This window comes from Lytechinus variegatus, chromosome 1, assembly GCF_018143015.1.
Source record: "Lytechinus variegatus isolate NC3 chromosome 1, Lvar_3.0, whole genome shotgun sequence".
In the NCBI taxonomy this organism is placed as follows: domain Eukaryota; kingdom Metazoa; phylum Echinodermata; class Echinoidea; order Temnopleuroida; family Toxopneustidae; genus Lytechinus; species Lytechinus variegatus.
In genome coordinates this window covers 47,592,785-47,618,527 of record NC_054740.1, presented here as the reverse complement: position 1 = coordinate 47,618,527, position 25,743 = coordinate 47,592,785, and the positions used below count along the sequence as shown (strand labels likewise).

At 34.2% G+C, this 25,743-nt stretch overlaps 2 protein-coding genes across 3 annotated transcripts in view; both read left to right on the top strand.

Annotated features, from left to right (window-relative positions):
- The first annotated feature begins 23,227 nt into the window (after positions 1-23,227).
- LOC121430790 lies at positions 23,228-24,373 on the top strand. Its single transcript, XM_041628194.1, has one exon. The coding sequence runs from the start codon at positions 23,228-23,230 to the stop codon at positions 24,371-24,373; it is 1,146 nt and encodes a 381-aa protein (XP_041484128.1).
- Positions 24,374-25,156: 783 nt separating this feature from the next.
- LOC121415378 (39S ribosomal protein L22, mitochondrial-like) overlaps positions 25,157-25,743 on the top strand; it is a 47,823-nt gene continuing 47,236 nt past the window's right edge. For both annotated transcript variants that reach the window (XM_041608571.1, XM_041608580.1), the window contains exon 1: positions 25,157-25,386. In XM_041608571.1, the coding sequence (XP_041464505.1) occupies positions 25,246-25,386 (141 nt within the window). In that variant the 5' untranslated portion in view covers positions 25,157-25,245. The remainder of the gene's footprint in view (positions 25,387-25,743) is intronic.

The window sequence follows — 25,743 nt, the reverse complement described above, 5'->3', positions numbered from 1 at the left end:
CAGTTCCCAAAGGTGGTAAGCTTTACTGTACCAGCACTACTTTATATGTAGCAGATAGAGGAAAGTCTACTCTTTTATCTCCATATAGTTTGAAAATAATAAAGGTGGCCTTACTACATAGCAGAAACACTTTTGCCTCAATGGAGGCTCGAAAATTGCATATTTTCTCATAAATAGGTAAAATATGGAAAAAGGGTAAGTGATTTCGGAGACCACCTAAGGGGGTATGTTCCAATATGCCAACACCTCTTTATATGTAGCAGATAGAAGAAACTATTCTTTTGTCTCCATATAGTTTGAAAATAATAAACGTGGTTTTACTACATAGCAGAAACACCTTTTGCCTCAATGGGGGCTCGAAAATAGCATATTTTCCCATAAATAGTTAAAATATGAAATAGGGTAGTTGAATTTGGCGACCCCCCAAGGGGGGTATGTTCCAATATGCCAACATCTCTTTATATGTAACAGATAGAGGAAACTCTACTCTTTTGTCTCCATATAGTTTAAAAGCAATAAGAGTAGTTTTACCACATAGCAGAAGCACCTTTTGCCTCAATGGGGGGCTCGAAAATAGCATACTTTCCCATAAATAATTAAATTATGAAATAGGGTAGGTGATTTTGGTGACCCCCTAAGGGGGTATGTTCCAATATGCCAACACCTCTTTATATGTAGCAGATAGAGGAAACTCTACTCTTTTGTCTCCATATAGTTTAAAAGCAATAAGAGTAGTTTTACTACATAGCAGAAACACCTTTTGCCTCAGTGGGGGCTCGAAAATAGCATATTTTCCCATAAATAATTACAATATGAAATAGGTTAGGTGATTTTGGTGACCCCCTAAGGGGGGTATGTTCCAATATGCCAACACCTCTTTATATGTAGCAGATAAAGGAAACTCTACTCTTTTGTCTCCATATAGTTTAACCTGCATAGCATAGTGAGACTATAGGCGCCGTCAACATAAAATCTTAACCTGAGGTTAAGTTTTTGAAATGACATCATAACTTAGAAAGTATATGGACCTAGTTCATGAAACTTGGCCATAAGGTTAATCAAGTATTACTGAACATCCTATTAGAGTTTCATGTCACATGACCAAGGTCAAAGGTCATTTAGGGTCAATGAACTTAGACCATGTTTGAGGAATTAGCATTGAAATCTTAACCTGAGGTTAAGTTTTTAAAATGTCATCATAACTTAGAAAATATATGGACCTAGTTCATGAAACTTGGACATAAGGTTAAACAATTATCACTTAACATCCTGCGTGAGTTTTATGTCACATGACCAAGATCAAAGGTCATTTAGGGTCAATGAACTTTGGCCGAATTGGGGGTATCTGTTGAATTCCTGTCATAACTTTGACAGTTTATGGATCTGATTCATGAAACATGGACATAATAGTAATCAAGCATCACTGAACATTTTGTGCAAGTTTCAGCTCTCATGATTAAGGACAAAGGTCATTTAGGGTCAATGAACTTTGGCCGAATTGGGGGTATCTGTTGAATTACCATCATAACTTTAAAAGTTTATGGACCTGATTCATGAAACTTGGACATGGGAGTAATTAAGTATCACTACACAGCCGTGATCTGGCAAAACTATGTAAGTCATTTTTTTCATGTTTTTCTGTTTTTGTCTCACCTGCATAGCAGAGTGAGACTATAGGCGCCGTCAACATAAAATCTTAACCTGAGGTTAAGTTTTTGAAATGACATCATAACTTAGAAAGTATATGGACCTAGTTCATGAAACTTGTCCATAAGGTTAATCAAGTATTACTGAACATCCTATTAGAGTTTCATGTCACATGACCAAGGTCAAAGGTCATTTAGGGTCAATGAACTTAGACCATGTTTGAGGAATTACCATTGAAATCTTAACCTGAGGTTAAGTTTTTGAAATGTCATCATAACTTAGAAAATATATGGACCTAGTTCATGAAACTTGGAAATAAGGTTAAACAATTATCACTGAACATCCTGCGTGAGTTTTATGTCACATGACCAAGATCAAAGGTCATTTAGGGTCAATGAACTTTGGCCGAATTGGGGGTATCTGATGAATTCCCGTCATAACTTTGACAGTTTATGGATCTGATTCATGAAACATGGACATAATAGTAATCAAGCATCACTGAACATTTTGTGCAAGTTTCAGCTCTTATGATTAAGGACAAAGGTCATTTAGGGTCAATGAACTTTGGCCGAATTGGGGGTATCTGTTGAATTACCATCATAACTTTGAAAGTTTATTGGTCTAGTTCATTAAACTTGGACATAAGAGTAATCAAGTATCACTGAACATCCTGTGCGCATTTAAGGTCACATGACCAAGGTTAAAGGTTAATGAACTTTGGCCGAATTGGGTGTATCTGTTGAATTACCATCATAACTTTGAAAGTTTATAGATCTGATTCATGAATCTTGGACATAAGAGTAATCAAGTATCACTTAACATCCTGTGCGAATTTCAAGTCACATGATCAAGGTCAAAGGTCATGTAAGGTCAATGAACTTTGGCCATGTTGGGTTTTTTGTTGAATAACCATCATATCTCTGTAAGTTTATTGGTCTAGTTCATAAAAAGTTGACATAAAAGTAACCATGTATCACTGAACATCTTGTGCGAGTTAGAGTAGTTTTCAAAGTCAGCACTGATGCTATATTGAACCGCGTGATGCAGGTGAGACGGCCAGAGGCATTCCACTTGTTTGAGTTTCTTATAGTTTTAAATGTGCTCTTTCATCTGGCAAAATTTCAAGTTCTAACTCAACTATTTTTTTTTGAGATTCGCAAACCAGTTTTGGTAAAATTGTCTAAAAAAATCAGACGATTTAAAAGGCAGAACTACGTATATCGACTTACATAGTTTTATTAGAACAATATCTTCGAAAGTAGAAGTAGATTAATCAGGCAAAACTACGTATCTCCCACATTTCTGCATTGGGGCAATTCCATAGGTTGGTGGACATGAGCTTAAAAATTCAAATTCAATATTTAGTATCCCGTAATTAGTAACCATCTGGAATAACATTATTGGAAATGGTTTTTTACCTGATTTCAGTAGGTATGGGTGTCAACATTTACCAAAAAAAAGTTAGGAGGAATACGGGTTGGGGAAAGTGCTTTTTTCAAGGTCAAAGGTCAATGACTTTTTCATATATACTGTACAATGGTATCTCTGAGATGGAAAGGCGCAGGTTGGTGATAATGGTGTCAAAATGCGCAAATTCTTACTAAAATATGAAATAAAATAAAATTAAGTACCCAGAATGCACATTTAACAAAAACTTTCAAGGTCAAAGCCTTTGAAAGGTCAATGACCTTTTTTACATTATAAACCATATACGGTGTAATGGTATCTCTGAGATGAAAAGGCGCAGGTTGATGATCTTGGTGTCAAAATGCACGGATTCTTACAAGAAGATCAAATAAAGTCAAATCAAGTACATAACTACATACAATACTCATTCACCAATGAAATTCAAGATCAAAGCCTTTCAAAGGTCAATGACCTTTTTTACATTATATACCATATACGGTATAATGGTATCTCTGAGATGAAAAGGCGCAGAATAGTGATCTTGGTGTCAAAATGCAGAGGTTTTTAACAGGAAGAAGATCAAATAAAATGAAATTAAGTACCCAGAATGCACATTAATCCATGAAGTTCAAGGTAAAAGGTCAATGAATTTTTACATAGGCTATATATCGTATGATGGTATCTCTGAGATAAAACGCTGCATGTTGGTGATTTTGGTGTGAAAACACAATTTTTGCAAGAACAATTTTTGCAAGAAGATAAAAAGACACAAAGTAATAAAGAATTATCCTTCACCTTTGATATCCAAAGTCAACTTAGGTCAAAAGTTAATAAATATTTATATATCCATTCATGATTCCACCCAAAAAAGAAATTAATCCATTATATTCACATTTTATCCGTGAATAATAGAAAGAAAGGTAGCTATGAAAACTTGGATGTTTAATAATTTCACTCTGAAATAAGGATAAATAATGGCCATGGAAAATATATTTAGGGGTTAGAGGTCAATCAACTATGTCAATAACGGCGGAGAATTTAAGTAAATGGGTCGATAACTTGGTTGTGGCATGTAGGTATATAGTGATTTTGATGGGGAAAAGACTGACCTGCCTGGAAAATGAACCGAAATTTAATAGTTGACTTCTTGACCAATGATGATGTCAAAGTACAAGTTCGAGGTGAAATTGAGATCAAATAGTGCTCACTTTAATATATATATTGTAGTGATGCATTGCCAAAAGTGTAAAAAAAATAATGTATGATATAATTTGAAATGGTGAAGTTGTCTAAAGTAGCAGCATTATATATGCATTTTAGAAATCTAACAAGGTACTAATTTCTCTGTAGCAATAGGTCACTAACCTCAAATGCTACAATCAATACTATATACTATAACTTAATCTTTAAATGGAAAGGATAGGCATCATCCAAGAATATTTTCATATAGCCAAGGACAATGATGAAGAATTAAAATAAGGCAATCATTAGAGCTGCAGCTTCTGCCATAGTAAATGAAGTTAAGTGTCTCATTTTCAGCAAAGAGTAATCAAACTCTTGAAAACCTGATGACATTTTAAGAACTTTGATCTGGCCCATTCAATGAAAACCTAGTGTTCTGTCAAGGGATATCAGACCAGGATCTATATTACTGATATGTTGCACAGCTTGATCCTCAAGAACTGGAAGTGGTGCTGTAGGAGTTTTGTTAGGTTGATGGATGTGTACTTGTAAGCTATTATCTCCTTTTGAATTTCATTATTGTATGCCTAATTTGTGCATGATAACAATCAGTTGTTCTGGACCAAATACATGATCCTTGTACAAACTGATACCTAGTAGAAATAGCATCATGGGTGACGTACGGCAGCTAGAGAGCAGATATGAAGTTTTGTCCTGCAGCATCAGCATCTCAAGAGATTCTGGCAGCTCGCAATGAGAGGTAATTAATAATAATAATATGGGAATTCATCTTTATTGAAGTTGAGATATATGCCATTTATTATGACAAAAACTGCACCTCGAATGATGGCCTTCATTTCATCTTCATCGCCATCCCTCTGCTGTTTGGAAATGCTCTCAGATGATGCTAGCTATGACATGAGAGTTAGACCTATGAAATAAGTGTACTATCGTTGGAGAGAAAAAAAGACACGACACGAGCGTCGTGGCCCAGTGGATTAGTCTTCGGACTTTGAAACAGAGGGTCGTGGGTTCAAATCCCAGCCATGGCGTAATTTCCTTCAGCAAGGAATGCATCCACAGTGTGCTGCACTCGACCCAGGTGAGGTAAATGGGTACCGGCAGGAAGTTATTCCTCAAAAAGCTGTGTGCACCTGAATAGGTAGCCTAGCTTAGCCGGGTAATAATAACAGCAGGGCCCGCTGGGAGAACAGTTTTCGGAACTGAAGTGGCTACCCTGGGTAAATATACCTCTATTATTATTATTATTATTACAACCTTGATTTAGATTTTATGATGCATCAAATGCTGCTACTTAAGATAAAAATCATTTCAAATTGTATTCTCTATTTCATTTATCTTTTTTTCATTGCTTTTGGCAATGCATCGCAGTATATGACGAAGTGTTATTTGGTTATCAACTTTTTTAACTTAATTTCCACTGATATTTTGGAAAAAGTTCATAGACCTCTGACCCCTAAATACATTCTCTATGACCTTCATTACTTCAGACTGAAATGGTGAAACCTCCATGTTTTCATTACAAATTAGCCATCTTTATTTACATTATCACAAATAAAATATGAACACATAGGATATATATATATATATATATATATATGTGTGTGTGTGTGTGTGTGTGTGTGTAGGGACAGTGATTTTACGCGATCGCGGAAAACGGACGGAATTCACGGAATCGGCTGTTTGAAACGGAAAGTGACTTTTCAAACGGAAAATCACGGAAAACACGTTTTTTCTCAAAATGCACAAAAAAGCAACAGAAATTAATCCCAAATCCTCAACAAAATACTAATATCAACTGAAAAAACACGATCTCACTTTGCAACAAGAATCATGACAATCAACACATCGTAATTACACTCGAGCCTCTCCATCACTCGATCGTATCCAAATTAGTTTACACTTACGTCCGCATAGAAGGCAGAATCCGGCCGTGTGTTTCTGCCCTCTGCGTTCGGTCATAATATAATGATCACGGTGATTCATCAAATCCAAAATGGCGGCTATTCGGAAGTCGTCGACTGCTCAAAACGATGTCCGAAAAGTCCCCAAATCAGCGATAAAATCCCATTTAACAATAAAATAATGCTAATAATATGAAAGGTGAGAATATATTAATGTTGATTATGTTTCCCTAATTTCTTTTTTAGCTCGAATCTCTTCGATTAAAATGGATTTTAGAGCGATGTTAGTACATTGGTAGATGCAAATTTTGAGCAGCGCTAGCATTTTGACATCGCTACTCGTTGCGCATTGGTTTTCTACGAAAACGGAATTGTCAATTTTTCTTGTACACAAAGTCTATGGGGAAACGGAATTTCCGTTTGCAGACATGCTGAAACGGAATTTGAGATTTTCTGAAACGGAAAAGGCAATTTTTAGAAACGGGAAATCACTGTCCCTATGTGTATGTATATATATATATATATATATATATACATGTATATATATATATTTCTGTTTTATCTCAGAGATACCATTATCATTATCTTATGTTAAAAAAAATGACCTTTGTCTTTGAATTTTAAAGGTGACTGTGAATTCTCAATGCTTAACTTTATTTTATTTAATCTTCCTGTAAGAATCTGTGTATTTTGACACCAAGAACACCAACCTTTGCCGTTTTATCTTAGAGATACCATTATATAATATGGTATAGAATGTATAAAAGATCATTGACCTTTGGCCTTAAATTTTATGGGTGAATGTGCATTCTAGGTACTTAATTTTATTTCATTTGATCTTCTGGTCAGAATCTGTGCATTTTGACACCATGATCACCAACCTGTGCCTTTTCATCTCAGAGATACTATTATACAGTATGGTATAAATAATGTAAAAAGAGGTCATTGACCTTTAAAAAACTTTGACCTTGAACTTTATTGGTGAATGTCCATTCTAATACTTGAATTCATTCTATTTTATCTTCTTATAAGAATCTGTACATTTTGACACCATGATCGCCAGCCTGTACCTTATCACCTCAGAGATACCATAATACAGTATGCTATATACTGTGAAAAAGGTCTTTGACCTTTGAAAGGCTCTGACCTTGAATTTTATCGGTGAATGTGCATTCTAGGTACTTACTTTTATTTTATTTGATATTCTGGTAAGAATTTGTGCATTTTGACACCATTATCACCAACCTGCACCTTTCCATCTCAGAAATACCATTATATACAGTATAGGGCAGGTCCAAGCTATTTGACTTGTGACGTACGGGACATTTAGAGACTTTAAACTTGTGTAACATAAAAGATAAATGCACAATAAAGAATCTTTTATGGATTTTGGAAGGCCAGTCGTGACCTCTTTATTCATAAAAAAATTAGTGATCTACAATTCCATTAACGATGTAATATTTTAATTAATATGCACTGTGACGTACGGGACCAGACGAAAGCTGATTTTTTTTTAAAAAAAGGTTGTCATGAAAACTCTGTGAATTGGAATAAGCTGGAAATCTCTCATTACCATGTTTTCATTGTGTATCTTATCAAGTTTCAATAGCCATGAATGAAATGGTGGAACTCATTGGTGTTTCGTAATATCTCAAAATATAAACAACCGCGCTGTGACGTACGGGACATGTGACGTATGGGACATTTGTCCATGTGTAAAACGAATGGGGAAAGTGAAATTTCATCAAAATTTATAATTAAATTGATGCAAACCAAAGTAAGTTAAGTTTTACATAGTTTATCACGATTTATATATACATGTATTTCTCTAATAGCATACACTGAAACAAGACACAGCAAACACTTTACGACCTCATAAATATTATGAAAGAGGCCTTGCAAATAATTCCATGTGTTAAACGAATGGGGAAAGTGAAATTTCATCAAAATTTATAATTAACTCATTTAACTGGATGTATCCCAAAGTAAGTAAGTTTTACATGGATTATTATGATTTATATATATTTCTATTATAGTATACGATTAAACAAAACATAAAAAAACTTAATGACCTTATAATTATGAAAGATATAATTAATGAATTAACTAATTAATAATAATTAATGTTATTTATTACAAATAGTAACTTTATTATCAGCCTTTTACCAATATTCAACCTCTGATAAATCATTTATTTCAATTTGCATTATCTTTGCTCCTTATTAAAAAATAACCTTATTAGAATAACATAGAAATCCTATGTATAAGTATGGTGTGTCCCGTACATGTACATCACACATTTGTCCCGTACGTCAAAAAGATTCATTAGCTGATATAATTAAACAGGAAATTAATTCAGTAAATTCACTTTAATTTTTGGATGTATTGTAATATAAATTAGAACTTTCCAAAGTGTGAAGAAAACTGTTCAACTCTTTCTTAATTAGAATCTAAAAAAACATATGCCAAATTGTGACGTACGCGACACTGCCTGTTGGACACCGCATAATTAACTTCATTAATTAATTTTGAAAATTATTTTTTTTTGCATGAACTTAGTACTACAAGTCCCCACAGAAATATTTTCAAATATATAATTTTCATTATCTGCAGATCAAAAAATGTGATGTCCCGTACGTCACGCTAATTAATGATTTCTTGGAATCGTGACCTTGGCATTCATTACCTTTACATTTTCAGAAAAAAAAATATAGGGGAAAAAACTTCAGAGTATAAGCTTCAAAATGATATACAATATGTTAGATTTAAGGAAAGATTTAATTTTGGCTTCAGAGGGGACAATAGCTTGGACCTGCCCTCTATATGAAAAGGTCATTGACCTTTGACCTTGAAAAAAGCACTTTCCCCAACCCGTATTCCTCCTAACTTTTTTTTGTTAAATGTTGACACCCATACCTACTCAAATCAGTCAAAAAACCATTTCCAATAATTTTATTCCAGATTGGCTACTTTGGGGTCTAATTTAGGGATACTATTTTTTTTGAATTTTTAAATAATTTAAGTCCTTCATACATGATAGATTCAGGAACAAAAAGTAGAAAGTTTATTTTCATATGTATACTTTGGAAAAAAATGGTCAAAAGTTGTGTCTTCCATTCTGTACCAAAATACAAGAAAAATAGTGAAAAATGAAATATGCCGTATTACCATTTTGTTATTGCAACATCATACCACTTTATATACAGTTGAGGCCAGAAGTTTACATACACCCAGGAAATTCAAAGAAAAGCTGACATTTGTCAAACTTCATAGAATTTACTGTATCTTATAAAATATTTGTGCTATCATGACAAATTTGATATCAAATTAATGAGTATGTCATACCCCTTCATCACATTGCTTTGTCACCAGGAGCTGAAAAATATTTAGGTGAAAAATTTTCCCAAAAAATCTTCATATTTTAGAAAAATTAAAAATAAAAACTTGACAAAAACATTTCATATTTGTGCTAGTTACTTCTCAAAACAAACATTTCAGATTACACATTTTTGTTCAGTGGTGACATATCATGATAGAAAATGTAATATAAATCATAGTTTTGACATTTACATATTTTATGAAACGATGTTTGAAAATATAAAAACGAACAATAGAATACAATGGCATTAATATTACTTTTTTTCTTCAACAAAAATTCCACCTGAAATATACTTTGATCTCAACGGTATTCCTATCATGTGGAAGAGCTCAATATGCCCTTTCATTTGATACCAAATTCTTCATGGTAGTATTTATATTTCTGAAGATATAGTAAATTTAACGATGTTTGGCAAGTGAACGAATTTCACTGAATTCCATGGGTGTATGTAAACTTTCGGCCTCAACTGTATGGTCGCATTTCATAAGTTGGGTATGCAAAAAGGGTGGCGTATGAACAATTTTCCACACAGTGCCATGGATAAATTGTTGCTACATCACAGCATCTTGACCAAATTTATTGAGTAATATCTCATTTTGAAGCTAGAACTATAGGCTAAATATATTACTATGAATTAAATTAATACAATATCAGGAACAAAAACTATAGCACATTAAGTTTGAAGTAACAGGGGTGGCGGAACCGGTGGATGTGGTAAATGATAAAATATTAATTAAACCTAATTAACAACTTAATATAATATGTAATATGACTGTTATCCTCATATTTCTGGGTGTTTTAAAGCAGGGAACAACAAAATATCATAAAAATTTGACAATTTTGAAAATATGCAGCAATGGAATACATGTGTATGTCAGCTCTGATCTGCAACCCAATCAATTAGTAAACCGGAGAGATTTGGTTAATTATCTAATTTGTAATCTTAGTTTTTAGTACAAATGTTGTGTATCATTGCAACAAACATTTCTTCCCATGATATTGTCATTTTGCCAAGCATATAAATACAGTGACAGGTATTTTTGGGGCAAAAATGTGAAAGTAAATACTGTTAATTAATTAGTATAATTAATATGCATACAATAATAGATAATTATTTAATTTTTGGTACAGATTTAATTATTGATGTTTAAAGATTATAACTGCAAAATACTAGGGTGATCCAACGTTGCATTAACTTTTGACACCATTTTATGTGCAGCAGGTCCAATTTGAGAAAAACACATTTCAAAGTTCACATTTACATTGACGTCTATGTAATAATTAGCTGTTAATTAGTCATTTTAAGGAAAAATAAAGGCATTCAAGACTTAAAACTTTTTCATTATTTAGAGATTGGTAATAGCTATAACATATCAAAAAATAAAATTTTTGACAATTTTTACCATGTTCGCGAAATTGGACCACCTTATGACATGCGACCATATGGGTGTTTCCACAAGGGTGGGTCAAAAAGTGTGACAGAGAAGTGCAAAATTAAATTCTTCCAAAACAATTCCTTAATGATCTACATGTTTTCCAGCACTATTGAACTGATTTCAATAAAATTATGTGTGTTCACCTTCATACTTCTATGTCATGCATCATAACAATCGAAATGGAATAACAACGTTACATGGACTTTTTTTAACAACTTGTATATTTTCTATTCTAAACTAAAGTAACACAAAATGATTATTATGATACTTTTTCTCATGGAAACTATGACCATACCAGTAACATTTAATGACAATACTTCTGAAATGCATTTTACAACATTATAACAATGATTATAGTAACTACAAAAACATCAAGTAGTTTCTCACTTTAGTTTTTTAATATTTCATAGCTTAACTTGTCTGTTATAATTTTTTTTTTTTGGACAGATAACTGACCCAAAACAGGTTTATATAAACCTTGAAACATGTAAAATATAGAGACAGGATGGAAAAACTTATAATCCTCATGTACTTTATTCTATGATGTGGAATAATATTTGTAACTATGTTACATGGACTTCTTGTCCATGTAACAAAGGTGCAATGTAAATGACTTGCTTATATTATACTCTACAATGACACAAAAAGGTTATCAAAACATTTTTTTCATGGAAACTGTGGTAATGATTAGTAACATTCAATGACAAAACTTCTCAAATGCATTTGACAACATGTTCAATGATTATAGAAACTACACAAACAAGTAGTTTCTCACTTAGTTTTTGTCTCACCTGCGAAGCGAAGTGAGACTATAGGCGCCGCTTTTCCGACGGCGGCGTCAACATCAAATCTTAACCTGAGGTTAAGTTTTTGAAATGACATAACTTAGAAAGTATATGGACCTAGTTAATAAAACTTGTCCATAAGGTTAATCAAGTATTACTGAACATCCTATTAGAGTTTCATGTCACATGACCAAGGTCAAAGGTCATTTAGGGTCAATGAACTTAGACCATGTTGGAGGAATCAACATCGAAATCTTAACCTGAGGTTAAGTTTTTGAAATGTCATCATAACTTAGAAAATATATGGACCTAGTTCATGAAACTTGGACATAAGGTTAATCAAGTATCACTGAACATCCTGCATGAGTTTCACGTCACATGACCAAGGTCAAAGGTCATTTAGGGTCAATGAACTTTGGCCGAATTGGGGATATCTGTTGAATTCCCATCATAACTTTGAAAGTTTATGGATCTGATTCATGAAACTTGGACATAATAGTAATCAAGCATCACTGAACATTTTGTGCACGTTTCAGGTCACATACCAAGGTCAAAGGTCAATGAACTTTGGCCGAATTGGGTGTATCTGTTGAATTACCATCATAACTTTGAAAGTCTATGGATCTGATTCATGAAACTTGTACATAAGAGTAATCAAGTATCACTGAACATCCTGTTCGAGTTTCAGGTCACATGATCAAGGTGAAAGGTCATGTAAGGTCAATGAACTTTGGCCATGTTGGTTTTTTTTGTTGAATAACCATCATATCTCTGTAAGTTTATTGGTCTAGTTCATAAAAAGTGGACATAAGAGTAACCATGTATCACTGAACATCTTGTGCGAGTTAGAGTAGTATTCAAAGTCAGCACTGCTGCTATATTGAACCGCGTGATGCAGGTGAGACGGCCAGAGGCATTCCACTTGTTTGAATTATTCATAGCTTATCTTTTCTGTGATAATTTTTTTTTATAGATAACTGACCCATAACAGGTTTATATAAACCTTGAAACAAGTCAAATACAGAGACAGGATGGAAAAACTCATAATCTTCATGTACTTTCTTCTAAGATGTGGAATGATATTTGTAACTACGTTACATGGACTTCTTGTCCATGTAACAAAGGTGCAATGTAAATGACTTGCTTATATTATACTCTACAGTGACACAAAAGGTTATCAAAACATTTTTTCATGGAAACTGGTAATGATGAATAACATTCAATGACAAAACTTCTCAAATGCCTTTGACAACATTTTAACAATGATTATAGAAACTACACAAATATCAAGTAGTTTCTCACTTAGTTTTTGAATTTTTCATAGCTTATCTTTACTGTGATAATTTTTTTTTTAGATAACTGACCCATAACAGGTTTATATAAACCTTGAAACATGTCAAATACAGAGACAGGATGGAAAAACTCATAATCCTCATGTACTTTCTTCTATGATGTGGAATAATATTTGTAACTACGTTACATGGACTTCTTGTCCATGTAACAAAGGAGCAATGTAAATGACTTCTTATATTATACTCTACAGTGACACAAAAATGTTATCAAAACATTTTTTCATGGAAACTGTGTCATTGAATGTTATTATTCAATGACAAAACTATGCATTTGACAACATTTTAACAATGATTATAGAAACTACACAAACATCAAGTAGTTTCTCACTTAGTTTTTGATTTTTCATAGCTTATCTTTACTGTAATAATTTTTTTAATAGATAACTGACCCATAACAGGTTTATATAAACCTTGAAACATGTCAAATACATAGACAGGATGGAAAAACAAAATCCTCATGTACTTTTTTGAGTTTTTTTTATGATGTGGAATAATATTTGTAACTACGTTACATTGACTTCATGTCCATGTAACTAAGACAAAGCAGAAAAAAAGGGTTTAATATCTGAAACAGGTACTGTTTGTAATATGTACATGTAGATGTGGCAACATTTATATGAAACAGAAAATAATGAACTTTCTAAACTTATTTTTCCTCCAAGTTTAAATATAGATGGTAACAAAACATATCTATGAATAGGAGTGGGCTATACATGGGTCAAAAATACTTTTTTTTGTAATTTCAATATGGGAACAGTTTTTTTTATTCCTTGTAATGTATCTCATGATGAAATGACAATATTTTTTGTCTTGGGTCCGAGAAAAAAGTGTGCCGGGCCAAAATCCAAAATGGCCGCCAAAACCACCCAAAATCACAGTTTTGGCCACAACTTTTTTATTTGGTGGTCTTTTTCTTTGGTTTTGGTGTCTATTCATATGTATTTGGGGGCAGATAATTTGTTTTTCCAATAATTAGTACATTTAAACCATTATTTGTTGAGTCAAAAGGTAATACCTAAATTTTCCAATTTTTATAGCCTTTTTTCAGCCCAAAAGTAGATTTTATCGTCCTGGGGTTCTTGGACATTAGATGGTACGAGGTCAACAATAGCAAGCAGCTTCATAGAGCTATATCACTTTTATTCCTCTACTATGGGTTTTTATGGATATTTGTGAAATATATCTTAAATTAAAAAAAATGTTAATTATCCATAGGGGCTATACAGTATACAATGTACTGTACATACTGCACTGCATAAATGCATTGGCCACCATGACAAGGCATGTACATGTATAAACTATAGTGTTATACATGTAGAAATGAGCTCTGAGGTTTAGAATTAGATGCCTCAGAAATTGAAGATATGTTTTGTCTCAGAAACTGAGGACATGTTTTGTCAAATATGCTAATTCAGGGGGCGGAGATAGGTAATTAACCCCACATCATGGCATTTACACTGTAGATATTCTGGGCCCCGTTGCATAAAAACTTACCATTATGTTAACTTAACGGTAACTTACATGGAATCCTTGGTTCTGATTGGCTGTTGATCAAGGTTACCATGATTAAATAGTTACCTGACCCCATAAACATCTATAGGCCAGATAGACACCACAACCAGGTAAAAAAAGCCTCCAAATGAAGAAGATATGGCTATATTATACATGTAGATATGTGATGTACGTATATGATACATGTATGTGATATTTTATGTCACGGTGCAATATACGTACATGTAGCTGGTTTCATCATGTACACTGTACATCAGCTGACAAGCAATCAAATTCACAATTCACAATCTAATTTTAAACCTTAAGAGCTTATTTCTATGACACTAGTTTATATACAGGCCTTGTCATATGTCATGGTGGTCAATGCATGGAAATATGCAGTGTAGTATGTACAGTAACAGTACATTGTACATTGTATTGCCCCTATATGGATAATTAACATTTTTTTATTTAATAAGATATATTTCACAAATATCCGTAAACCCATAGTAGAGGAATAAAAGCAATATACATGTAGCTCTATGAAGCTGCTTGCTATTGTTGACCTCGTACCATCTAATATCCAAGAACTCCAGGACGATAAAACCTACATTTGGCTGAAAAAAGGCTATAAAAATTGGAAAATTTAGGTATAATTACCTTTTAACTCTACAAATAATGGTTTAAAAGTGCTAACTATAGGAAAAACAAATTGCCTGCCCCCTAAAACATATGAATAGACACCAAAACCAGAGAAAAAGACCACCAAATAAAGAAGTTGAGGCCAAAACTGTGATTTTGGGGGGTTTTGGCGGCCATTTTGGATTTTGACCCGGCACACTTTTTTCTCGGACCCGAGACAAAAAATATTGTCATTTCATGTTGAGATAAGGTAAAAGGAACACAAAAAAACTGTTCCCACAGTAAAACCAAAAATCACCCATTTATAGCCCACTCCTACTATGAAGTAAACTTTGAGCATATGTAAAATTTTGAGGGTAAGTATCAAATAAATACTTCGTCTTCAATAAATGGTGTTAAACATATTTTTCTTTGGCACCAAGATAAAAATGTAGCAGACTAAAACAAGTTTCAGCTTTACAAATATATGTCAAGTAATAAAAAGTTGAATATTCTTTTTCACACACTGAGTTGTAGAGTCATGTTCACACACTGAGTTGCAAGGTGATGTTCACACACCGAGTTGCATAGTAATTTTCACATACTGAATTGTAATAGTTCTGAAATTTTAATAAGAGGTTAATTGTCTCTGCATTTGAGAAAATGTTTGGTTTACTTTCTGATAAATTTGTTACATATTTATTTCTTTTGCTGAAATACTATGTTTACATTTGTAAATTTCAGAGCAAACCACCTAACTTTGAAGGTTATAAATGTTATGTAAAAACCAGCAAAGACGTTGAATATTCTACTGCTAAGAAAAATAACACACTTTCTTGTCACTTCAAAAATTGGAGTTTCCAAGTTTGATCACCCCTATCATGACTATATTATGCTTTGCAAGATAATTCAAGTTTGATTTCTTTTTTCAAGTGATTAGAGCTGATGTAATATTTGATAATTTATAAAAAGGCTGCCTTTTTATTTTTCTCTTTTTTTTCTTTTTATTTCCTTTTCTTTTTTATTTTTTTAATGATACAATATTTTGTAAATCTGTTGATGGCTTGTGATTGTTTGTGATTTGTTCAATAAAAACATAAAAAATATATAGTTTTGAAATTTGGCAAAGATAATCTGTACTGGAAGATGTTTTTTAAATTTACCTGAAATTACATTCATCTAATTACCAAAGTTGTGTAAGTTTTATGATTTAGAGACATATAGAGAGGATATTTCTCAATAAAATATGATTTACCAAAAAAAAAATTTTTGTACAAAAATTATATTTTTTAAAGGAAAAAACGTAGAATCTACAGGCACATTTTGGTTGCAAAAACGTACTAATTACAGTAAGATGTACTGGTTGGGATCTCTGGAATATATTAATAAAGCCGCATATTTGATGTTGCTATTTATTATAAGCTAATGAGAGAATATATTGGATTGGGTGGCACAGCTGTAGTATTCCTATTTTTAAATCGGGACATTAATCCACTCCTGTCCTGTTAGTTTACTGGTACTACTTGTCAGGTATAATTTTATTGATAAAAAGGGGGCCAGCAATATAATCCTAACTTCATCTTGAGCTATAAGTATAGTCCTACATGTACATGTAAGTTCTTCCACCACTGAATTAAAGGGGGATGCATTTCAAGTTTATGCAGTGGCGTACCTAGGATTTTCCACAGGGGAGGGTGGGGGCAAAACTTGCCGAAAAGTTTGATGAGCAAAAAAAAAAGAAAAAAAGTCGTACCAAAAAAATTCAAGAGCTCGTCAGGTGTGGGGGGGGGGGCAAAATAGGTATTCTAGCTCATCATCGGGGGGGGGCAAAATAGGTCTTCAAGCTCATCAGGGGGGGCAGACTGCCCCCCCCCCCCGTAGGTACGCTAGTGTATGATGATAATTATTACCAGATACGATCACAAACAATTCAGAATTTATAAGTTGAGAAAATTTCTGTAAGCCTACTTTTGACATCACATCTTCACTGATCAGCTGCTCTTAAAATTTATCAAAAGAACAGTTAAAACCTCATGAAGATGCACTTTTTTTATCAACAGAATCCTCACCTAGCTATTCAGCATATTTAATGTTGAGTTCAGATATTGAAAGCTACGTTTGGAAGCGAGAAATCTACATTTTTTTAAATGAAACGTTTTATCCAGCAAAAATGCAATAGGTGGGACTGTAGTAAGGTATTTTCCATATATTAGGACAATTTATGCTGACAAAATCGGAAAAATTCATGCATAAATTGTAAGTACATGTACTAAAGCGAGATCGCATGTTCCTTTCAGAAAAACACAACAAGGAACGAAAAAAAATACCACGCGGCGAATATTCAGATTAAACCTCATACGGCGTTACACAGGACAGAGGCAATTTCGCAGCTCTCCACCGGCCAAACGAAATAGGAGATTGTCCGGTAATGGTTTCCTGCTATTGACACTTAAATAGCCGATAACTTCAGCACACACGAATGAAGCTAGTCGCTTATTAAAATACGATAGCCGCGATTTTTCTTCACGATGTTACAAATTCACGGCAGACTTTCTTTGCATTTTGAAGGAAACTTCAGCCGATTAGATATACTTTTAGCAGGATTTCGACACTTTATTTTTAAGTATGTATTTTGGGATGTTTGAATAACATATTCAGATGAAATTTGTGAGAAAAATACTTCACAATTTTGTACACCGATGTGCAATAACAACGTTACAAAAAAAAATTGGCGGACTTTTTATGTAATGTCATGTCCCGACTTTTTGAAACAGGATTTTATAATGAATTTGTGTCAAGCAAAGACTCTCATTTGGGGCATGATGAAGGTTTGGTGTGGGTCATATTTTGTACTGATCTTACTTATTTATGATGCTTTGTATGAAAATGAGAGCATTCTGATTTTTTGATATTTTCTTGTCACAAATTTTACTCACATTTTCAGTAAGACTTCCACACTTTCACTCTTAAAATAAAAACACATGACAACCAAGCTGTTATTGTATTATATATTTGTATCCTCATATATATATCTCATAGAAAATACAAACTTTAAATATCCAATATGATATTACTTTGACAACAATTGATGATGATACGAAAAATGACCCATTTATCTGGATTGATCCCAACCTTGTGGAAACACCCATATTTCTGAAGTTTAGAAGAGTCAAATTGCTTAAAATACACAACAGCTTTTCAAGTAAATTTGTAGTACTCATTTGAAAATAAATATTGCAACCTGCTCAGGTGATGTAACATGAGTAACCAAAAAAAAATGACTGTTTTCTGAGAGAAAAATTCTTCACAGTTAATTGGTGGAATTTTTAATTCTCTTCCTTCAAACAATCTTTAACACGGTGATGACTATCAAAATCATTAAAAAATACAATTTTTAAAAAATGATGAAGAAAAACTGTAACGTAACTGTGTAACGTGAGTAACCATCATGTAATGTGAGTAACCAGTAAAAATTATGCAGTTAGAGTTAGGTAACATTTTCTGTGGGATATCAAGTTTTAAGTCTCATGGTGAGTTGTGAAGTTATTTTTGATAAATTAAAAGCAAAATGAGGGTACACCTTTTTGATGTGACTCTTTTGTCATCAAAATATCAGTGGTCATACTATCATACAAAAAATTGAATACTAGTAGAAGTATTCATAATGCAAGAGTGCATTAGTAAGACTTAAAGTTTTGATTAACCAAACTTTAAAGAGTGTTCGAACAGTATATTGAATGCCCAAGGTTACCTGTAACCTAATCTAAGCTGGGGTATTTGGGAGTGATATTGCCGGGGGGGGGGTGGGGGGCAGGCCCCCCTTGAGACTTCAGCCATTGGCTGTGCGATCGCGCCGAAAATTTGCACACAGGTTGTCTTGGACATAATCTACAAAACTGTACAGGAATTTATTTCATGCAAATTGGCATTAAGCGATTATGCTAATTTATGCATAATTAGTAAGCGAAATCATACTTTTCCCTCTTACTCCCTAAATGAAGCTCCAATTGTTCCAATTTTTGGTATAAAAACTCTTTTTGGTGTTCCTAGCAATGAATTTTACACACATTATTGAACTTTTAGTGACATTTTTGTTGTTAGCCATAAATGGACAAAATGTAACGTGAGTAACCGTAATGTGAGTAACCACTTTATCTGGACCCCAAGTAAATACCATGTGTTCTTTATTTTTTTAATTATATACAAAGTTTGTCTCCCTGATATACTTCTTTGAAATGGATATGATCAACTTTCATAAAAGCTTTGTATGAGGACACTTTTCACTTATGTCGACTTTTCATTTTATGCATGTCCAAATCATGTAACGTGAGTAACTGACACATTTCAAAGATTTGCCAGGAGCATAATAAAATTTCCCAAGTTTTGTTTTTATACAAAGGATAGTCAGACTGTGTACTTTGTTGTGATAAGGAGATGTTTAGTTCCTATCAATAATAATGGAGTTACACCGCCAATTATGAGTGAAGGTGTCTCCAAATGTAACATGGGTAACTGTGGAATAGCCCATTGTTACGGTCGGGAGAACCACATCACGCGCAGTTAGCAATAAGGAACTGCCATTTAAACTTCCCACAGTCACTGTGGTGCCATGGCTTGGAATTCGTGAGGCTGGAGAGGGAAATGGATTGTGAATTTAGCTTTAGAGAAAATCAAAATTTCCCAAATGAAACAAGGTAAGCTAGACTATCTAGTATACTTTATCGTTCAGATGATAAACATGAGATTTAGAGACTAGTTCTATGTTAGATCATACGTTAGAGGTCTAACACCTTCCGATCATCATCTCTAAACTTTAAGGTAGGCCTAGAGTAAGTAAGAGTTTATAAACTATTTTCCTATAGATTTATATGCATATGAATTTTGATCTAACTTTTGAGTTAAATCTAGACTCTTGATCTACACTATAAATAGAATAATTCGCCATTGTGCCTTATTTTCCAAAGGAAAAATTAGTTAGCATCAAGACTATGTAAGTCTGACTAGAAACACTGACCTGACACAGTACGTTAAGAATTAACTTTTAGAATAAGCAGTATAAAAACATTACAAGTTAACTTTATACAAAATTTAAAAAGACATGATAACGATCCATCTTAGCTGTATTTTTACTGTTAGATATGAATCTTTAACAAAGTAGATTTACTGAGAGACTGAATCACTGATTTTGTTGTTTCAGTCTCAATATTTCCGTAGAAATCATGTGTGCGGTAATTACGACATCATTTTCAAGTGACCAAAATATTTCATATGCGAAGGGGGTGCGATTGGAAGCTGACATTGTAAAAAAAAAAAGACAAACGGATTTGGCAATTTTTGCAACTTTTTTAAATTTATGTATCTTTGATGAAAGTTTGATAAGTTCTATTAGAATATTTTGTTTGATATTGAATTCATAAGTGTTTGCTAATTCCAGGGACTCCCTGGTAATACGATCCATTGTACGAAGTTTTGCCTGATAAAGCTTTGCAATGAGCAGGACGTATTTTTGCCTGATAAACTTTGCAGTGCGCAGGACATACGTAGTTTTGCTTGATCAAAAGCTAGGAGTGTAGTCGTTGATTTAATCAGGTAAAAGCTCGTAAGTTTAAAAAATTGAAGAATATTATACCCTTTTCATAAACCTATCCTCCAATTAGCCGCCTAAGAGTAATGCGGATAATTCAATAAAAATTGCGTTCATAAACTCCGAAAATAAGCCGCATTATTTTTACGAGCGCCCGTCCTGAAAAAGGCGGATAATCGCCATGACAACTGGACACGCCCCCTCCGATGCGGTTGTGTTGGAAAAGGGTGACCTTGTGACCGCACCATGGCAATTATCCGCATTATTTGGAAATGCGTTCATAAACTCAAAATCTTGTCCCGATGCTGCTATTATGCGGATAATAGCAGCATCAGAGTAATGCGGATAACTCTTGTCCTCCTCCAATTTTACGACCAAATTATGCTGCTATTAGCCGCCTAATTCATTTTAATGGGGTTTATGAAAGGGGTATTAGAAGATTTAATGAGGAAATCAATTTTTTGTCCCAATTCCTTATATGGGCTATTCCACGGTTACTCACGTTACATTTGGAGACACCTTGACTCATACTTGGAGCTGTAACTCCATTATTATTGATAGGAACTAAACATCTCCTTATCACAACAAAGTACACAGTCTGACTATCCTTCGTATAAAAACAAAACTTGGGAAATTCTATTATGCTCCTTGCAAATCTTTGGAATGTGTCGGTTACTCACGTTACATGATTTGGACATGCATAAAATTAAAAGTCAACACAAGTGAAAAGTCTCCTCATACAAGGCTTTTATGAAAGTTGATTATATCCATTTCAAAGAAGTGTATTAGGGAAACAAACTTTGTATATCATTAAAAAAATAAAGAACACATGGTTTTTACTTGGGTGCAGATAATGGTTACTCACGTTACGGTTACTCACGTTACATTTTGTCTATGTATGGTTAACAACACACATGTCATTAAAAATTCAATAATTTGTGTAAAATTCATTGCTAGGAACATCTAAAAGAGATTTTATTTATTTATTTATTCTGTTTCTTCCTCTCTTCTTTCATTTTTTTGTTACTGTCTTTCTTTTTTAATTTCCCTTTTTTTCTTTAATTCATTCTTTCATTCTTTCTGTCCTTTTACAAAATATTTTCTTTCTTTTTTCTCTCTCTCTATTTCTTTCTTTCTTTCTTCATTTCTTTCTTTCTTCTTTTATTTATTTTTTTGATATTTTTCTTTCTTTAATTCTTGAGTCTATCCATCCTATATTCATCTTTTCACTTCTTCCTTTATTTCCTCCCTTCTTTTTACCCTTTTCTTTCGTTTATTCTTTGTTACTTTCTTTGTTTCTTTCTTCCTTCCATCCATCATTTATTTACCCTTTCTTGTTTTTTAAATTTCTTTCTTCTATCAGCACTTTCTCTCTTTCTTACATTCATTCCTTCCTTTCTTCTATCTGTCTTGTTCTTTCCTTTTTTTTCCTTTGTTATGTCTATCCTTTTACCTTTCCTTTCTTTTTTTTGACTGCTTGCTTCCTTTCTCTCCTTTATACTTTCATTCCTTCCTTTCGTTGTCTCTCAGTCTTTTTTTTCTTCCTTTCATCTATTCTTTTACCTTTTCTTTTTTATTGCTTGCATCTTTCCTTCCCTTCCTTCCTTTATTTCTTTCCTTCTATCTATCATTTTACCTTTCCTTTATTTCTTCCTTAATTCCTTTCTTCCTTCTTTCAACCCTTCCTCTCTCTAACTTTTGTCCTCTCCATCTCTCCTTTTACCCTTTCTTTTTTATTGCTTCTTCTTTCTTTCCTTTACTACTTTCTGGATTTGTTCTTTAGAACTGTATTGCTTGCTTCATTTCCTTTTATCATTTTTTTCTTTTTTTCTTTCTTTTTTTTCTTTCTTATTTTTGTTCCTTCATTATTCCTTCCTTTCCTTCTTCAGTTCTTCCTTTTGTCCTTCCTTCACATCTATCCTTTCTTTACCTTTTCTTTTTTTCTTTCTTCCTTCCTTCCTTCCTTCCTTTTTTCCTTTCTTTCTTTCTTTCTTTTATTCTTTCTTTCTTTTCTTTCTTTCTTTCTTCCTTTCTGTCTTGCTTTCTTTTTGTCCTTCATTCCTTCATTTTTTTTTTGGGGGGGGGGGAATGAAAGGCTAGAAAAATAAACTTGTGCCTTTTTTAAATGTTTTTTTTATTTTTTGGGACCAGTAGATTTTAGGTTCGGACAATCAACAAAAAAACCTTGTACTTAACAACTTTTCCAGGTATGAAAAATATCTACTGGACTACTTGTGCCTTTTTTAAATGTTTTCAAAAAAGGCGTCTGTGTATGATCCGTATGGATTTGCTGGCCCGTTCATCTTGTATGCCAAAGGATTGCTACAGGGACTGACAGCCATGAAGTTGGGATGGGATGATCCCATTCCAGATGAATATCGGGTCAGATGGCAAAAATGAAAGGCTGAGCTATCTCAGATGGAAGATGTGAAAATCAACCGATGCTACAAGCCTTATGACTTTGAACAAGTGGTGGAAAACCAACTTCATCATTTCTGTGATGCTTCAGAGAAAGCATATGGAGTAGTGACGTATCTGCGCATGAAGAATGAAAAGGGAGAAGTCGACTGCAACATCGTCTTGGTCAAATCTCGTCTAACCCCCCTCAAGAAAGTGGCACTTCCTAGATTGGAACTCATGGCTGCAACCTTGGCAGTAACGATGGATGGAATAATCAGACATGAGCTTGATCTTCAGCTCAAGGAATCAGTCTTCTGGACAGACAGTGCCATTGTACTGCATTACATCAACAATGAAGACAAGAGATTTCATACGTATGTCGCTACTAGAGTTGCCGCCATAAGAGAGGGATCAAATCCAAAGCAGTGGAGACATGTGAGCTCTGACCTGAACCCTGCAGATGACATCACTCAAGGACTGACACCAAGAGAATTGAATGGCAGATGGCTAACAGGTCCATATTTCCTGTATGCTGATGAAGAAGAATGGCCAAGATGTCTTGAACTTCAAGGACACAAATTGAACAATGACCCAGAGGTCAAACAAGGTCAAACTCAAGGAGTATTTTCTTCTACGCACTCAGAAGATGTCATTGAAGCTCTGATAATAAGATATTCATCATGGTTTTGCCTGAAGAAAGCTGTAGTGTATATGCTGAGACTCAGAAGCTATCTGAGATGGAAAGCAGGTCACAAGGTCAATTTTGAAGGATCTCAAATGAATCACCCTTTGTCTTTGTCAGAGATGAAGAAAGCGGAAGAAGCTGTCATACAATATGTGCAAAACACGCATTTCAAGACTGAGTATGAATGCCTTGAAGGAATGCCCCAAATCAACAAAGAAAATGACAAGTCAGTGAAGTCAAAGGAAAGAAAGGTCATGAAATCAAGTTCCTTGTCAAAACTCAACCCAGAAATGAATGAAAATGGACTCATTTGTGTAGGAGGCCGACTGCAGTATAGTACTCTGAATGAAGGATTCAAGCACCCACTAATTCTTCCCAAGAAACATCATGTCGTTGAGCTGCTTGTAAGACATTTCCATGAACTCACTGGACATTCTGGACAGGAACATGTCTTAGCACGCTTGAGAGAACGCTATTAGATAATTGGAGGACGTTCTGCAGTAAAGGAAGTACTACGCAAATGTTTTGTTTGCAGATGGCAATCATCACAGCCCATGGAGCAGAAGATGTCTGATCTGCCTTGAGAGAGAATCACCCCTGATAAGCCTCCATTCACTAATGCGGGGGTAGACTGCTTTGGACCATTTACTGTAAAACAGGGACGAAAGGACGTCAAGAGATATGGATGCATATTTACATGTTTGATTCTGAGAGCCATCAATATTGAGGTTCTTCATGCTATGGACACAGACTCGTTCATCAATGGTCTGGAAAGATTCATCTCGAGATGAGGAAGACCAAAGGTTATCTGGTCAGATAATGGCAGTAACTTTGTTGGGGCTGAGAGAGAATTGAGAGAAGGAATCAAATGCTGGAATCAATGCCAAATTCATCAATTCCTACTTCAGAGGGAAATCACTTGGAAATTCAACCCGCCTACAGCATCTCATATGGGAGGTGCTTGGGAGCGCCAGATAAGAACTGTACGCAAAGTCTTGGGTGCTCTCATGATGCAGCAAAGTTTCCACGATGAAGGACTGACTATGCTAATGTGCAAGGTGGAGGCGATTGTCAACGGGCGCCCGCTGCGCCGGCTGACTGTGGTGTCTGCAGATCGGAGGGATCCTGATCCTCTGACGCCTAATCACCTCCTTTTGCTGAGGTACCTCCAGGGGTATTCGACCAGAGTGATCTCTACTCACGCAGAAGGTGGAGACAGGTGCAGTACCTAGCTGATGTATTTTGGAGGCGATGGACGAAGGAGTATCTGCCAACATTACAACGCCGCCAGAACTGGGTCAAAGAAAGAAGAAATCTCGACGTGGATGACGTCATTCTCATCGTCGATGACATGCCTCGTAACAAATGGTTGCTGGGCAGAGTGGTTGAAATCTACCCCGGCAAGGATAAGCTTGTGCGGTCAGCAAAGGTGAAAGTGGTCACAGGAGAATTGACAAGACCGATTTACAAGTTGTGCTTGTTGGAATCCGTGGTAAGTGATGAAAGGTGATGCCATTTGTTTGAATAATCTATTTGAAATTTCATGAATTTGAGAGGAGAATATTCAACATATCTTGGGAGCATTGGTGCATGTGATTTATGCATACAAAATATGTGAAATAATGTTTTGTGATGGAAGAAAATTCATATTGCAAATAATTCAGATATGAAAGTTTGATCATATGCAAAATTTGTGTTCTAACGATTTGGAGCAAATAAGATGTAGATTCGCGAATTTGAATTTTGGATCATGGAGATATGCATAATTTTGAGCCTGGATCCGCACATTCAGCATATCCGACCCCGGACTGATTCGCGAAATCAGCGAAGGATTCATGAAGATTGTTTA